General features: G+C 47.0%; 1 protein-coding gene across 1 annotated transcript in view; it reads right to left on the bottom strand.

Annotated features, from left to right (window-relative positions):
• The window catches only part of NEURL1 (neuralized E3 ubiquitin protein ligase 1), a 170,891-nt gene extending 153,972 nt beyond the window's left edge, over nt 1–16,919 (bottom strand). The window contains exon 1 of the mRNA XM_076338953.1: nt 16,804–16,919. Coding sequence (XP_076195068.1) covers nt 16,804–16,888 — 85 coding nt within the window. The 5' untranslated portion in view covers nt 16,889–16,919. The remainder of the gene's footprint in view (nt 1–16,803) is intronic.
• Nucleotides 16,920–17,628: the final 709 nt, after the last annotated feature.

The following is a 17,628-nucleotide window of genomic DNA, read 5'->3' as shown; positions in this document are numbered from 1 at the left end:
CGGACCACCCCGATTGCCGGGAGGTGGGCGAGGGGCAGCAGCTGGTGCTGGGTGGCTGACAGGGGGAGCCTGGCTGGCAGACACGAAGCAGCCAGTGCACAGGGGACAGGAGCGGGGCAGGTCAGGAGCTGGGGAGCGACATCGGTCACTGCCCCAAATGGGACGGAGCATCCCCCATCGGGAAGCAGGGACAGAGTATCCCTCGTCAGAGCCGTGGTGCAGTTCTGCACTACTCTCCCGTCTCTAACTGAGGCTGCATCGCAAAATCGCAGCATCAACTGATTAAGAGAGAAAAGAAGGGATTTCCTTGTGGGTTAGAAAGCCACAGTGGGGTGTGAAACTTCTCATTCCTACTATGGACCAAAAAAAATAACACAAGGTCTCAGGAAAGCCAGAGCTGCCCTGCTTGTATTGAAACACTGATTTAAAGGGAGTTTGCAATTGCACAATGGCAAGAGCCCTCTGGTCTCAGGTGTGCGAGGTGAGGTTGGGGGATTTCTGGCTCACAGCCTCACCGCGGGGCCCTGTGCTCCCATCAGCCCCAAGAAGCGGGGCTGGCTCCATGTGTGAATGGGAGATCTCCAAGGAAAACCCAGGTGCTACAGGAAGCAGGACTGGGAATACAAAAGCATCGCTCTTTCTGCTGAATGGGCAATGAACTGGCATCGTGCAGAGGTGCTATTCAGGTTGAGCCTGCGGTGCAAGTGCAGAAACGCCTGAGCTGGCTCAGGTCAAGGCTGCAGTGTGGCTGCATCGACCACCCCAGGGAGTGGGCAGGACCAATGTACCCCCCTGAGATCCCCACAGGTGAAAAAAGGACCGCACACATTCAGATGAGCTGGCAGGGGGAGCCTGGCTGGCAGACACGAAGCAGCCAGTGCACAGGGGACAGGAGTGGGGCAGGTCCTACCTGTCATGGAAACTGAGTCTCAGGCTGAACTCCACCCTGGGCTGTGACCAACAAGAAAGTCTGCTAATGTCACATATGATGGTGCTTTGCATTTTATGGTGCTCATGGGAACAGAATGCCAGCCAGCTCTTCAGCTAGATCAAGTCAGAATCAGGTCTAAATCATCCTGGAGAGTTTCACGTTTGGTTTTGCAAAATCAAAGCTCAGTGAAGAGCCACAAAGACATGTGTGTTAAGCAATGACAAGGAGAGGTGGCACCGGGGCGTTCCCTGGGACTTGAGGGTTTCTGTCATGTCCACCAGTAGTGTCCATACACATGGCCACAGCATCACCTACTCCCAGACAAGAGTCACCAAGACTGCATCACAAGACTGTGATTTAAGTCTCAGTTCTTGCCCCCCATACATTTTTACTTGGAGACACCAAAGAAAGCTCACTTACCCCTCCTGCCCTTTGATTCTCCCCAGAAAGCATGAGCTTCACCACATCTCTCTGCAGCAGAAACATGCCAGGAATACCGGGGAGAAAGATCATTTTCCTATCCCAAGCTGGTTTAAAAAATGATGCCTACAAATGTTTAAGAACTCAGTATCCAAATGACATGTGACAGAAACACAGCAACGTGGCTGTCCTGGAGAGAAACGGTCTGTTTTGCATACAGCAGAGGGAAGGGCAGGTTGAGGGCTGAGCACCCATTTAACACGGTCATTTGTCCAAATTCCCATGTTCTACTAAGCCACGGGCCATGGTGGTGAGGAACAGCTGCTCAGTCCCTCTACTGCAGAACAATTTGGATGCAGAGACAAACTTCACCTTCAAAACAATCCCAAGACCCACCGCATGAAGGCTGTTATGCTGCACAGGGAGGGCAGCAACATTTTGCCTTAGGGCTGGAATGGCATCTTGGGGTCCAGCAACCCCAGTGTCTCCTTCGCAAAGCAGAAAACTCACCAGTGCCTTCCAGCGAAATCCCAGGAGCCCAGTACAGAGATGATGGGATGGGATGGGATGGGATGGGATGGGATGGGATGGGATGGGGGCAATTCAGTAAGGGGACCCCAGACTTTCCATTTTAATCTCTTAGGAAACGGGTTTAGGAAACACTTCTGTCACCCAGCTCAGGACAGCTTTACCTGCATGCTTTTGACACTACAGAGGTAGAATAGTGTTTCGGACTTTGCCTCTTGCAGCTTGTCACGCACAAGGCTAACAGCCCCAGTGCCTTCCCCTGGGAAGGGGAGATGTAAGGGCATCCATCTCACAAACAAACGTTGGATTGTTACTCATCTTAACTACACAGAGGGCCAAGGTCTCATTAATTAGCACTGACATTTACAACGGAGGCCACGAGATATGAGCGATATGAAGATGGATGAATTCCAAGATGATCTGGGAGCAAAAAGGGCTGTGGGGGATGTTTTGCTTTTTTTTTTTTTAATTCTGAGTTCTCCTTGTAAAGAGACTATTGACATTTGAATTCCCTTTTGCATTAGAATAGGAAAAATTGCAGTCAGTCTTTTGCCATGTATCTAAATTACAAGGTGCTGCAGACTGCTGAAATAAAAAAGGGACCCTTGGACTGGCCAGTCTCCAGTCACTGGACTTGTGTGTGGACCTGAAGGTCACAGATCGGGAGGTGTTTGGCTGCAAGGGTCTGGCTTAGCTTTGGTTCAGAGGATTTCAAAAAAAAAATGCAAAAGTCCACCAATTGGCTGCCTCTTCTGAAGCAGGGTCAAGCTCATGATAAAATAAAACCATCTGCTCTTTCAGACTTTCATCCCAAACCAGAATAAACCTATTTTGATGCTCTTATGGACTTGGCTCCTTCCACTGTCTTTCATGTGCTCCAGCTGACATTATCAGGCATTCAGATTCCTTGGATGAGATCCTCAGGCATCGACCAGTGGGATTAAAATAAAGATCAGTTGAAAACAAAAGCATTGGTGGTTCTTTTGTACGCTTTCTGATTTTTGAGCCATTAGGTCATATTCCTTTTATACCTTGCAGCTTTTCTCTGTAACAGAGAAGTATATAAAATTGAGGGGGGGTTAAACAAAAGCTAGGATTCTCATGTAATTCCTTCAGTCCAGCAGCTGAGGCTTTAGGAAAAAAAATCAGTTCTCATGAGAGCTAGAAAAGCTGCCTCAATTCATGACTCTTTTCTATATGACAATTCCAACAGCAGAAACAACTGCCCTGTTTCCGAGCACTAGGTAACCCCATTTCTCACCTTCATCCCTACTGTGTTGCTGATCCCTAGGAAAGGGTCTTCAGAATTCAACAGACAAACCCAAATCTGGTGCTGGAGAGGTAATCCACTGGCAGTGATATCGGGGCAGGGGAAGCACAGCAGAAGGGGAGCAGATCCTGTACTTGATGCCAGCCCAGAAGCAGATCCTTCACCATCACCTCAACCTCCACATCCTCTACAGGGCGAAGACAGCAGGGCCACACTCATGCTGAGCTCTAGGGTCTCCTTCCCTCTCCCCTTCCTAACCTGTAGATTCAAAACTCACCGAGACATGAGTATGCCATTAGGGTAGAGAGCAGAAGGGTTAACATCGGCAATCTGCATCCCCCGGAAAGGCAGGAGGACACGTAGTGTATGTCTCTGACAAGTGCCATCTGTGGGCAGGGACAACACCCTCCCTTTATTTAAAACCTTATTTAAACCAAGTCAGAAAACCCCATCACCACTGGTGCAGTTTTCCAAAGCACAACACATAAAACAGTAGCAAGCGCTACAGTCCTCAAAACAGCTTTCCTCTCTCCTTTTGCCATCCTGCTAATCGTGATGTCTGGGGCTATATAAAGGCACAGCACAAGAGCATGTCTCTCATTCTGATCTGCTTCCGTGTTTATAACCATCGCTTATCTAATGACACTTAGGAAGTGTTACCAAGGAGACTATTTGCATCCTGCACGATGTTGCTAAAGCAACACTGCTAAATTAGATGCAGTGCTCTTAGCCTTCACCTACTGTATTTGCATTGCTATTAAAATGAAATAGTCACAGGCTTAAACTATATTTGGGTCATTCACTCATCCAAACACCTGAAAATAGTCCAATGGCAGCAGCTACGGAGTTCCCCCTTAAATCTAGCACATCTAAGTCTCCATCTCTTACACGTATTTCTAGCTTGCCTTTCAGTGTGACCTGCAGACAAAGCAAGCCATCTTTTCTTTCATACTATAACCTTCCTCCACAGGACTTGTTTTCCCTATATGTTTGGCTTTTATTTGAATACTTCAGGAGATTTTAACTGTCATAAATAATTACAGCATCTCAGTATTTGGTGGAGCACGGCAGAAGGCAATTTGTAAGCAGCATTAATTTTTGAGGCACAAGATGGCTCAGAGGCACTGGAGATGCGACAACTTGCCTGAAGTTTATGGGTCAGCTGTTCATCCTCACCCTGAGTTTTGGTTCAGCTGTAAAGAGTCACCATTCAAGGGCTTCAAAATGGCCCATGGAAAGACTAAAAGGCTAAATAATGACTAATAGGGTAAAATACTCATTAAGGAGGTGATAAGATAATAAAATCAAAAGAATTAAGAACTATTAAGAACTATAAACAAGCTATAAATAAAAATAAAGGCCAGGGACTATTTTAGGTGAAGTTACATAATAAATTAAACAAAGAAGCACAAAAGGCTACTGGTAGGAGGGAGAGTGAGCAAAAGGAACCAAGAGGTGTGTTTGCAGTGGTTTCCAAGGCAAGTAACAGCTTCTCTAGAGTTTGGACATTTGTCAATATGCTAAAAACCATACTTAAAATTAAAATACCCCCCCATGTTAATGTAGAAATATGGACATCTCTCAGGAGCTTTACAGCAAATATTACAATTGTGTAACAATATATTATATGTGGTTGTACATATAAAATAAATATTATTTAATTGTATTCTTCATGATATCAAGCAATGTCACAAGCAAAGACACCGGGCTCTCTGAACTCAAGTATTCTGGTGCAAATCTAGAGCAACGTATTATCCCCACAGCTTTCTATTCTGACGGTCTGAGCAGTACACTTTGGACAACCACACATAGTAATAAAATACCAACCTACCAATACCTAGCTGGAACTCTCCATCACTATTTAATATGTTTATTCCAAAAATAACTCCTACTTTCAAATTTAACAGATAAACTCAGGCAAGGACAGAAATACTTGGCATCTGTCACTGAATTCAATCAGCTCCTTGAATCGGAGCAAAAGCACCCTGTTCCAGCTCTGCTTCAGTGCATAATATGGTTTGGGTGCCTCTTATTAATAAATCCTTACTTTAGCCCAGAAGCGCTACTAAAAAGCACACCTGGGAGCATTTTACTATATATAAAACCTCTGTTCCAACAGCAAATTTGATCTGCCTGCAGAATCTAATCATGAGAAGGTAACGCTCCCTCCTGCTGAATAGGCTACAGCATGAGAAAGCCCATGTCCAGAAAGCATTTCACCTGCAAGCGCTTGGAATTGCTTATGCCTGGGAATTTAAGCTGAAATACCAGAATCTGGGCTGGTAAAGAATTTGCTAGCAGTCTTGGGCCTCAGTTCAGCCAGGCAGGGTCAGGGATGTCCTTTGGCTCTTTTGCTTTTAACAATATTTAAGGATGCTTCTCAGAGGGCTGCAAGAGAGAGAAGTGCCCAACTTAGTGAGTCAGTGGTAGCTAAACACCATCACCTCCTCTCAGAAGGATGCTGCCGATGCTTTGCCGAACAGGGAGGGGGCAACGTGGGTGGATGGAGGTGAACGCCTGCTCAGCTGTGCCGATGGACTGGGAATACAGGGGAAAGCACCCAAGTCCCAGCATTTCACTAGGAGGCAAAACTGGATCCCGAGCCTGGATCACACGAACTCTATGGGAATTGATGGATGTAGGACTACCGTGTTCAACAGATGAATTGAGTCTTCCTCCTGCTGAATTGTTGTGCAAAATATAAATAAATCATTTTAACTCTCTAGACATCAGCCTATTTTAGGACGAGGGGATGGGACAAGCTCTCTTTCCTGCCTCCCTGCAACAGCTGTGGTGAGGCTCCATTCCTCAAGTTTTGTCATTGTTTTAGCTCATCCATGAGAAGGTGTGATAGAGGCACAGAAGAAGATTTCTGTAGTTAGCCATGGCTGGAGAGCACGTGTGTGCCCACCACCACCATGGTCTGCTGAGCTGCCCGGACATAGGCCGACATGATGCCAGTGGAGAGCATCCTCCAAGCCACGTGGTGGGAAAGCCACCTCACAGTGGGCAAGCAGCACTGGGGTTTGAATAAATACTCAAAGTCTTCCTAACTCCCCTCATATAGCAAAAAGAGGATGGCTCAAGTCTCGTGGGGTTTCAGATCTACAACAGCCGTACTCCCTCATGCCTCCCCCCATAGCCGCCACAAGAAAATGTCACGAAGGTTTAGAAAGCAATCTGCGGTCCTCTGTGGGAAAGGGTTATTTGTGTCCATGCACAAAGGCTGCAGAAGGTCATTTTTAGCTGCCCTTGCTCAATGGGAGCCTTCCCAGGACTCAGCCCTCTTCACTGACTTCAGGTGCCCCATGTGAAACAGGCTGGGGAGAGCTCCAAGGAAGGGTCAGAAATAAGGATTTGCATCACCGGCAAGGCAGAGAGAGGGGAGGAGAGGAGGTATCATCCTTGCCACCAGCCAACTCCTCCTTCTCCCACGGGAAATAAGATCAAAAGGAAAAAGAGGTTTTCTCTGTGCTAGCTATGCCTCTGTGAAATTTTCTAGGAACTTTCTGTTGGTTTTGAATCAGGTCCTAGACCCGTGTGGACAAAGCCCATACTGCATGATGTGTCTGGGTTATTCATTAGCAAAAGGGCTCCCTCTGCAATCAAGCATATAGAGCACCTTATTAAAACATGTCCCACTCTGTATCTGATCCAATGGAGTTGGCATGAAGAAGTTCTCTTCAGTGAGTTTCTGAGAAACGCCACTGGACTGCGAATGCGAATTATCATTACTTCCCTCACCTCAGTTCTTACATGGCCTTATCTAAACTATGTCATAAATCTTCTGGGTTTTATCTGAACACTTCTCCTCCCAGTGACATTCTGTACTTCTGAATAATGTTGTCTCCATATGAATTACAAGGGGCACAGCAACAATGCTCCAGTAGAAGCAAGGGAAGCAGTGGGAAAATAGCTAAAAGCTACACTGAACTGTTTTCCTACTTGTAATCTTCTGTCATATTCCGAGTTGGAAGATTAGATAACGAGACTATTTATAGTGGCATTGCTGGGTGTGTATCACAAAACCTTTATTGTAAGACCACGGCAAGTATGAAATTTTAATTTTGCCTGCCACTTCCCTGTGTCACAGCTTCATTTGCAGCAAAGCATTTTTTCTTTTGCAGTGGGGTTATTAATAATGGATGTAGCATTAACATTTCCAGATTGGGAGTTTACCCTCAGTCTCTGTTCCCACCCATCGCTCGGAATTTTTTCCTCCTGGGCTTCGTGTTGGACCGACAACCGGAGACTGACAATATCTGCCCAGCCACCAAACACACATTGCGTGGGCAAGAGCAACCAGAGCTCACTCCATTCACCGCTACAGGTCCCACCTGCAGGACTTCTCTGGTTGAAACTTCAAGCTGCTTTTTAATCTCTCTGCTAAGTCCTCCAGTGCATGCCAATAGACTCTGAGAACAACTGTCCAAAGCTGTCCAAAGGAAATGCACTGAACACCAGATGATCTCCACAGGCCGTGGGGCATCCAGCAGATGGTAAGAACTTTCTGCCACAACTAATGCAGGGCAGATTTCAAGTAGAGGAGCAAAGCTCTCAGCTGTCAGTACTTATCACTTGGCATCTCAACTCTAAACCTTTAAAAACAAAAGGTATTCGTGGATTTAAATAGGGAGAACTCTTTGCACCTTTATTTTATTTTATGCCTATTAAGGGATGTAATCATTGAAGGGTTGTACCGTTAAAACAGGTACAATAAATGGTATACAGACATGGGAGTGGGAATGTAGAAATCCAGTACTAACATTAGAGGTTACCCAGGTCCCTTATAATGTATTCACTGCATTTTTTAATAAAGTAAGTAAATTATTTCAACTACTTCTCCTGTTTCTGTATTTGCTGAAATGCTGCAACATAATCAATTAGTAAGGCACTTTTTCTCTTTTCCATTTTCTATCACATCTATTCAAGTGACTCACTCACTCACGTAATACACAGATTCTGTTTGCAACACTTACAGTTATTTGTATCCTGTCTTCTACAGTGACTCAATATTTCTATGGGAAACCATCTCTTCCCTTCCTACCTAGTAAATACTTGTTAAGTACAAAAAACTGGCATTCATCATGGACAAAAATGGTCCTGCAAGATAGACAGACAGATACTTAAAAGTGCAATGGCACCAGTTGCTCAAATCAAAGAAATCCTGAGTAATACCAATACAATTAAATGCTATATTAAACAGATATCCCTTAAGGAGGAGATTTGAACCAACCTTCTGATGAAGAGTTGGAATCTAGATGGTAAATAAGCTCTGGATCTATGGCTGCTTGGCTTATCTGGCAAAAGCCTGTCCAGTAGCAAGTTAAGACTCTAACACTAAGCTTTACATTAGATGGCGTTGATGAGCAGCAGAGCACAAAATACAGTCATGTCTCCATCCAAGTAGCAGTTAAAGGGAAATCAAGCAGAGCTTATGCCTAACAGAGGATAAAAGATGATCAGTGGGGTTTTTAAATTGTATGTTGACATATGGGAAGTCAATGTAAATTAGAATGAATCAAGCATAACATGATTATGTTTCTTCTGACTGGGTCAGGGTGTGAGCTACAGCTTTCAAGTAGAGTGAAGCCAGAGGGATGTCCAGACAGGGGCTACTCACAAAGACTTTCATGCTCCCATTCAGCTCCCCAAGTTAGAAACCAATACCCCAAAAGTGCCCCTGATTAATTCCACTGGGACAAAGGATCCCAGATTTCCAGCTCTGCTCAGCATCCCATGGTCCTTTGTCTCTTCAGAAGCCAGGCTCCTTCTTTGCTACCCCACTGGCTAGCTACCGACACCGGCACCGGCTAGTTACAGAGCTCCCTGCCATTGCTCTGCTGAATCGATCTTCTCAAGTCCTGATGCTAGACATAAGATGTGTTCTGGCCATATCATAAAAATGATGAGATCAACAGTCAATAGGGAGTCTCTGCATATGCCTGTGCACACGTGTGTAAGCCCACATATGCAGAAACATCTGGAAGCGTCACTGTTACCAGTGTGAAACCCAAATACTGAATACGAAGGAACGAAGAGAGGAAGGACACTGCAAGCAATGCCAGTACTTTAGAATTTATTTTGTCTAAAGTTTTATTACTGTTTTTTCAAAAAAATGTTTACATTAAGTAAGTGGGGGTTTTTTAATCTAAAAAACCTGCATGGTATTTTATCTCTGAGGTTGGCTGATAACTATTAACATTTACTTTTCAGTTTTGCATAAAATAGCCCTGAGGTTTAACCTGACAGTTTTCTGAGAGCTGAGAATCCTTCCCTATGCTTCAGCAAAGAGTTGAACAAAAGTGGACTAATGGAGAACTGTACAAACATAACACCACCATGGCATCCTCCGCCCTCTAATTTTAAAACACAATCCTATTTTAATCCTGTAACTGGAAGGCCAAATAACCAGTAGTGTAAACATGAACTAGAATCTTATATACAACATGCTTTTATCAGCTAGAGATCCCCAAGAATGAATGGAGATGAAAACCTACCCCATCTCAATTTTAACCACATAGTTGCATCAACCCAGACCTTAGTATGGGTAAGTATCCAAGTGCCTGCCCTCCTCCCCAGCTACACACCTAGCAATACCCTAGTTAGCTAGGTTAAAGGGTAGCTCAGGTTCGTGTATACATGTCGCAGTCACAGCAGAAATTTAACTATTGACAGACCCTAAGTTTCAGTTAAAATTCAGCTCTTGTCCCCAAAACGACTTCGGGATTTGGCAGTTCGCAGCACAGCGCTGAGCACCTGCACAGTGCATGGTATTTTTATGATTTTTATGCAGCGCTGAGCACCTGCACAGTGCTGTGATTAAGGTTAATCTTAGATCAACCGTTTCTGGATGGAGACAATCCCAAAACACAGGCGTTGCAGACCCCAGTCTTCAGGACAGTTCAGAACTGGATTACTCAGATGTCCTAAAATTTCAAGGCAGACCAAGTCAGAGCTCATGTGGATCCCCAGCTTGAAATAAGTAGCCACCATGAAGGTATGCACCGTAAGTAAAACAACATGTACTTATGTACTTGCCACGGGCAACAATTTCAGCGATGCAGAAGTAGCTGGTTCCTGCAATTATCCTAGCAGTAGTAGGTAAGAACAGCTGCCAAATCTGAACTCTTCCAAGCCTCTGTATTGGAAATCTTCCCAGATATGGGGATATCCACAAAAGCTGCTATTTCAACAGTCTAGGAAACAAAATGAAGTGGGGGCTACTTAAACCTCTCTTACTCCAAAAGAGCCCCCAAATGCAAAAGCACCTTTATTTGTCAAAATCACAGAGTGCAAGAGACACAGCCTCATCCAAGAAAACTTGCACAGGGACCTCATCACAATCCCTACTGTCTCCCAAATAAAGCCTGGATGTTCTGTGCGTGACTTCGAGGCTGCCATGGCAATGAACCACTCTGTAAACACCCAGGCAGGGATGTTCATGAAAAAGAGGACGGATCCAGCTAGAGACCAGCCAACACCAGAGCAGGCTCTATCCCTCCATCTACCACTGCAATGTCTGAACAACCCAGCTCCAGCTTTCACTGGTGTGGAGAAGTTTTAAGTTCTCATTTCAGCATTATCCTTACCAGCTAAACACAGGTAGCCTTAGGAAGGCGCCCTCAAGAAGTCCATATGAGCAGGGCCAGTGTGTGGTCTTTGCATGTAGCAAACCTCAAAGGATTCCTCTTTCATGACCTCCTCCAATCTCCCTTAAAATTGGACCCATTTTAGCATCCATAACATCCACTATTAATTAGCTCTACAGAGCTACTAGCCACTGCAGATGGCTACAGCCTCCTTTTGTTCAAAAGGAGCTGGAATCTACCAACTTCATTTGATGTCTTCCTAATTCTTGTACTGGAAGAGAGAGTGAAGAGTGGAGCTCTGCCCTTTCTCTACATGCCAGTCATTTCCCACCCTAGTTGTCCCTTTTTCCAGAGGTAAGAGTCCTAGTTTATTCAATCATTCCATATATAAAATTAATCCAGACTTTTAACTGTCCCTGTTGCCCTCCTCTGAACCTTTTCCAGTTCTCCTGTATCTTTTTTAAGATGGTGGAAGGGGAAGAACCAGAACTACACACAATATTCAGATTTATACAGCGATCTAGTCATGGCCTCTATTTTCTTCTGTTTGGCTTCCCTTATAATTTGTAGCATTTCATTTGCTTCTTTTAACTGCTACTGAGCCTAGCACTAACATTTTCAGCTCAATCACCCCACTGATGTTTTGGTTCCTACTGGTTTTCAAAAGTAGCCTTTCTTGCCCTTGAGATATAGAGCATCACCTGTGGGCAAAGCACCACATGACTTCCTGGGAAATTTCTGACAAACTGCAGCACTACCTGCTCCACCAAGAGGCTTCAGCACCTTATGAAAAGGACGATGGGAAAGAAAAAGCAAGATCGATAAATTGCTGGTTTTGGAGCACTGAGGAATTTTAGGCAGTTTAAATGCAATAAATCAAAGTTCAGTAGCTTGGGAAAAAATCTAGTGCTTGGGAGAAGGTCATATAAACATGAGAACCTCAGGCAGGAAAAACTTTATACCTACAACCCAGACACACTGACAGGTCAGAGGGAAACAAGCACGACCGAGGACAGAATGAAAACAGAACGGTGGGAAGCAGGAGGCATCCTTCAAAGCCTTGAACGACAAAAATTCTGACTTTCTAAGGCTGGAAGAAAATGAAATAGTACTTCAAAGAAGAACCAATTATGATAGCAATGGGAGCTGAGGTTATCTCACAGCATCGCTATTGGCATCCCCCCCCAGTGCACTGCTTGCACCCCAACTTCTAATCCCCATGATCATCAGCTGCTGACGTCCTTTTACTCCTCACTTAGTTTTACCTAGCGAGTGCACAAAATGGAGCTGGCAGCAGGATAGTCTTTCCTATCAACAACATACAATTATTGAAATGCCTACACCAGCCAGATTACTATTTTCTGCACGTATTTCAGAAGTTCATAAAATACCAGTAAAAGGAGAAAAAAGTCCGACATATTTAAGTGTCAATGGGATATAAAGTTTGGAACAGAAACTGCAAAAATGCAGGCAAAGACTGTATAATCATGACTGGTATCCCCCGTGGGCCAGGAAAAGCAGCAAAGCCCCTGCCTCCTTGGTAAAGCGCTGCACAACAGGCTGTGTTTCTGGGGGCTTGCAGCCAGAAAGGCAGTCACACCCTTCAGCAAACCACTGCTGACTCTGACTTCAGGTTTCCTAGCAAAAGAAGGGACTAAGAAGAACTGTCCTGCCAAGGTGCCAGCCTGCTTCATGCGATACTCTGGAGATATAAACTCCAAATCATCCCACAGAGATCACCCAGACACGTGAGTAAGAGCTATCTGTATGAATGAGCAGTAAGTACAGGGGACCATGGAAGCACCCAGCACAACGTGACTCAGATCTCGACGGGAGTCTCCAGATGCCACTGTAATACAAATAATAAAGAATAACCCATGAGTAATAAGCCACTGCTGAAAAGAGGATCTCTGACTAGCTTGGGCTGTCTCTGTAATATAGCGCATGCATTCTTTTGCATAAATATCATAGGTGCGTTAACCCGTGAGAAAACTGACAGGAAGAAATCCTGCTCGCTGTCACTCACCATGGAAAGCTACCTTCCAAGGCAAGAGGGGGCTCAGGAAAGAGCAGCAAACCTGAGTAGGAGGCTGGAGGAAAGGATTTAAGAGAGGAGACAGTAATACTTCTTAGCTTTTACAATGTAATATTGATCTGCTGTCCACAGAAATGGCTAAGCCTCCTTGAAGCTGAGGACACGGAGACAAGCGAGGATAAAAAGCCGCTTGCCCACAGAGCTCAGGAGATGGCATTCAGGTCCCACGCCTCACCTCTGCTCCAAGGGCTAGCAAAAACTGCATTTCTAGCATCCTGGACCAGCAGATCCGGGAACTACACAACAGCTCTAGCAGGGTACACAGCCCACACATCACAGCAGGAAGAGTTAAACACATCCAGCAAGGCTGGGCAGTAGGAAGGAATGCAACAGCCACAGAGATTTGGAAGATGCAACGCTAGGCAGGGAGGGTAACTTACCGAGCTACACCAGGATTAAAAAGGAGAATTAAGAGAGGAGATTGAATAGACTATCTTGGAAGAATCCTGGAGCAGGGACATGGGTTGAACTGGGGATGTATGTCTTGAGAAATAATAGAAATCTCCTTGGTTGGAACAGTTCAAGCCAGACTGCCCTGGCACTAGGAAACAAACAGTACACAGCACCACTGATGCAAAGGTTGATCTTTTTCATCACATAATCCAGATTAGATACGGCTGGAGTTTTCCCACTCAGTTCCACTCCAAACAGCCATACACACCTTGTTTGACAGTTATCGCAAACCATATTTCAGAGAGGGTGGACAGCAAAAATTTCCTGGAGTTTATCTGGCTGCATCGTTAAGGAGGTCATTACCAGATAATCATAATCTTTTGCTCAGCATTAGGAAAGTACACAATGGATCACCTTCCGTCACCCCAGAGAAACAGCCATGTCTGGGTTACGGGAAGGGAAATACTCACAGGAATCCTGAAAATAATCTCACCTCAACCTCCCCATCATGATACCACCAAGTGACAACCTCCTTCCAACCACTGGCCATGACTTTAAGATTAACAGCCACATCAGGACCGTGGCATCTGATCAGCTATGGTCCTGAAGGGCTTCTGTTTCCACTGACTTTAGTTTTCACTGTCTCCAAACCAGCCAGAGCGTGCAGGCACAACTGTGACACCAAAATCTGGATTAATAATCCAGGCATGACATATTGCTTTGGAATAGGTAATTCCAAAGTGCTTGCATCTAGCTGTTTCTAGTGAACAGCAATGTGAAGTCCTTTTATAAAGGGCTGGACATAGCAGATTTTAAAGCACTGCCCTACTCTGAAAGCAACCCTAAAATCATCAGCCCGGGGTTCCAGGTTTACTGTTGCAGGCACCTTCTGTAAAGACCTGCCTATTTCAGCTACCTGGTTTTAAAACTGCAGTTGAAGTCTGAGAATCAAGTTGGGTGCTTTCCTTGTAATGCACGACCATCAAAAAAAGCAAAGCAAGTATTCTGCCAGCCATGCAAGCCTTCAATGCTATTTCTGTGTTACGCCTTCAATACCACCAAAAGTATCACATCGTCTTCAGAAGATTTACTTAACTAAAGGTGACCATTTTTAGCAGGACTAACAGAAAGGTATAAAAATTTTTAGTACATGTGGGCAACAGCTCTACTAGGTATGGAGGTCTTATTTCTTATATAGCAGAGATGAACTTGTAAGGTTCAGGGACTGACTTCAGAGTCCCCAGACCACCTTAGGAAACCTAATGCAATCGTAGCTTCTTCTGTAGCAAGAATGAGCCTAAATCACCCCTGGCACCAGGTTAGGAAGAGGTTGTCGCAGAAGGAAAGTACTAGATGGTGGCCAAATTATCAAAGTTCAGTATCCCTGACACTGAGCCAGACACTGAGGGAAGAACAACTGGGGACCTTAAATTAAAATACACTTTACAAAATGTTAAGTGGCAGATATGTAACAAAACTGTGTGACATTCATACTTTCGCTGCTATGCCTCCAGACCATTTTACAGGAACCTGTCAGATGCTATCAGACTTGTTTATTCTGCATTTAAATGTAGGACCTGAGGCAGTCCGGTTTCAAAAAAGACAGAAAAGGCACATATTGTCCCTGGCAGTTGCTTGTTTTTTACAGCAAAGGCAATGCCTTGTTAACTCTTTACTCCAAATCAAAATTATTTCAGTGCTCTGCTACATTACAGTCTTGAGAATATTTCTGCTTGCTGCCTCAGCACAGGTAGAAATTTAATTAAAACTGAAATTAAAGGAAGAAAGAAAGAAACAAAGTACCATTAACACACACCCCACACACACACCCCAAAATCAGGTGATTCATACAGAGCATCTTCAAAATCTCATGTAAGCCACTGATAATAGATTAGTGGCAGTGTCCCTTCTTGCTCCAGTTTATAAATTCTTATCTGCTTAAGGTTGCTCCAGAAAGATTACCAGCTGACAGCATGATTCTTAAGAGACAAATCCTCCCTGGCAGTTTACAATTGCATACCAACTACTACAGCATCGTGTGTGCCTTCATGTTTGTGTTGATAGAGGATGATGGTTCACCCTTTAGGGTTCAGCATCCCCCTCCTTGCAAGTCTAATTTTAAGCATAGCCATTGTCTGGGCTGAGTTTCTGACTGACTTTGTCCATGACAGAGCAGTAAGCATTCGTAACGTCTCCTTGCATGGCCATTAAAAAAGCCATGATATAATCACCCTCAGTTCACGCAACTGTTCCGAATCATCCAAGTACAGAGGGAGCAGAGAGGTGTAGCGGAAGAATAATGCAAGTATCAGAAAATCCTTCAGTATAACAACCAGTTGCCCAGCTCGTCATTAACCATTTCCACTCCCCTAGACCATGCCAAAGAACTATTCGAAAGCTCAGTAAAAATGAGGGTGAACAGCAACATCCCTATTTTCCATGCTGGTGGCTGTAAATTCTGCAACACACTGGGGAAGCTGCAACAAGTTTTGATCATCTGAAATGGCTGTGGGAACAGCACCTTCCCTCATTCCCTGCTTACAGAGAGATGTCTGACATCCTCTACCCCCATCACTCAGTGCCTCTGACTGTGAAAATGTACTTAGTGAAGAGGTACCCAGGTAGCATTGAATACATATGGCGTGTACTGCTGCCCAAGGAAATCCCTTTCAAGAGTGATGGGTTATTTTCTGCTACAACCCTCCCAGTTTACAGCAAAAGGGGGCAAAAAATGGGCAGGGACAGAGGAGACTTTGGGCAGTCACTCCTGCTCGCCTTACAGAAGTCATCCCCATCCAGTTTGGTCCCGACAGTGCCCCAGGATTTCAGAAAAGGGATTTCATCCTTATGAGGAACAGAATAACCATGTAAGCTGAACAAGGAGCCCCACATACCCCCTGTCCTCTTCCAAACAGGACCGACAGTCCCATGCACACAGACGCATTCCTGGAGCACCCAGAAAAGACACCAAAGCAAAGCTTTTGTTCACCAAGAAACACTTGGGGACTCTTTGGTGGTCCAATTCCTCCGACACGTTGTCCCTTGCTTTCCCAGGGTGCCACTGCCTGGGGAGACCTGTGCACCAATCAGCCACCCATGGGGCACTGCCAGGGAAGAAGCGGCAGGGCTGGGAGCAGGGCAGGGGGGCCCACACTGCCAGAGGACATGGGGTGCCAGGCATGGAGCCATCCCACCCCGGGGTACCCAGGGAGCCCAGACTGTCCCGAGATGCCTGGGGTGCTCAGAGAGCCCAGCCCGCCCGGAGTGCCCAGGGAGCCCAGCCTGTCCCAAGGTGCTCGGGATGCCTGTCCAGTGGGGGGTGCTCAGGGTGCTATAAGTGCCTAGGGATCTCATCCCAATTTGGGGTCCCTGGGGTGCCCAGGGTTTGTGTCCCGCCTGGGTGCCCATCCCACCTCGGGGTGCCCAGCGCACCCATCCTGCTCCGGGCTGCATTGGTGCTTCGGGTACCCCGGGGTACTGCGTTCCGCCGGGGGTGCCCGTCTTGCCGGGGGTGCTCGGGATGCCCGTCCTGATGGGGGTGCCCGTCCTGATGGGGGTGCCGGCCGAGCCGTACCTTTGAGGTGATGGTGGCGGGCGCGGTGCAGGCGGCCCTGGCCGCCGCGGGGCAGCGCGGGGATGCTGGAGAAGCGGCTCCCCATGGCGGCATCCGAGCCGGGCCGGGCGGCACCGCGCAAGGTCTCTCCCCGGGGGCTGTGGCGGCGGTGGCGGCGGCAGCGGCGGCGGGCAGCGCTCCGCCGGCGTCTCCCGCGCTCACTGCGACGCCGAGAGCCCCGCTCCTGCCCGCCGCCCGGCGGGCCCCATGCCCCGCGGTGCCGTCGCCCTCCGCGGGGCCGCGCCGGCTCCGCTCGGCTCCGCCGCGGCTCGGTACGGCGGGGCGGGGCGGCGGCACCGCGGCCCCCCCGCCGCGCCCCGTCGCCATGGAGACAGTTGTTCCGCCCCGGCGGGGGAATCGCCGCCGCGCGCCGCCCAGATGTGCCACCGCTGGCGCGACAGGTGGGGGCAGGAGGGACCCTCTCCCGACCCCCCCCCCCAGCTCGGTCCCGGGCACACGGACTGGGGCCCCGCGGGGAGGGCAGCGGCACCGCCCCGTCCCGGCTCCCCGGAGTCTCGGCGGCAAACACGGCCGGCCTTCCCTCCAGAGCACCGTGCAGCTCAGGCTTCCCCTTAAATCACAAGGATGCCCAGGAGGACACACCCCGAGGGGCAGCCGCAGGGTCAGGGACATCATTGCCCACCCCAGCCCAGGAGGAAAGCACCTCGTGGAGTGGTGTACCTCCACCTCCCTGGGACGATGTTAGGCTGGACCTCCCTCACACCTGATGGCCCTAAACTCGCTTCCCCAGGGCCAGCCCAGCACCCTCCCAGTGAGGAAATTTGC

This window comes from Aptenodytes patagonicus, chromosome 5, assembly GCF_965638725.1.
Source record: "Aptenodytes patagonicus chromosome 5, bAptPat1.pri.cur, whole genome shotgun sequence".
Taxonomy (NCBI): domain Eukaryota; kingdom Metazoa; phylum Chordata; class Aves; order Sphenisciformes; family Spheniscidae; genus Aptenodytes; species Aptenodytes patagonicus.
Note: the sequence above shows the minus strand (reverse complement) of the source record. Positions and strands in the feature narration are given on the sequence as shown.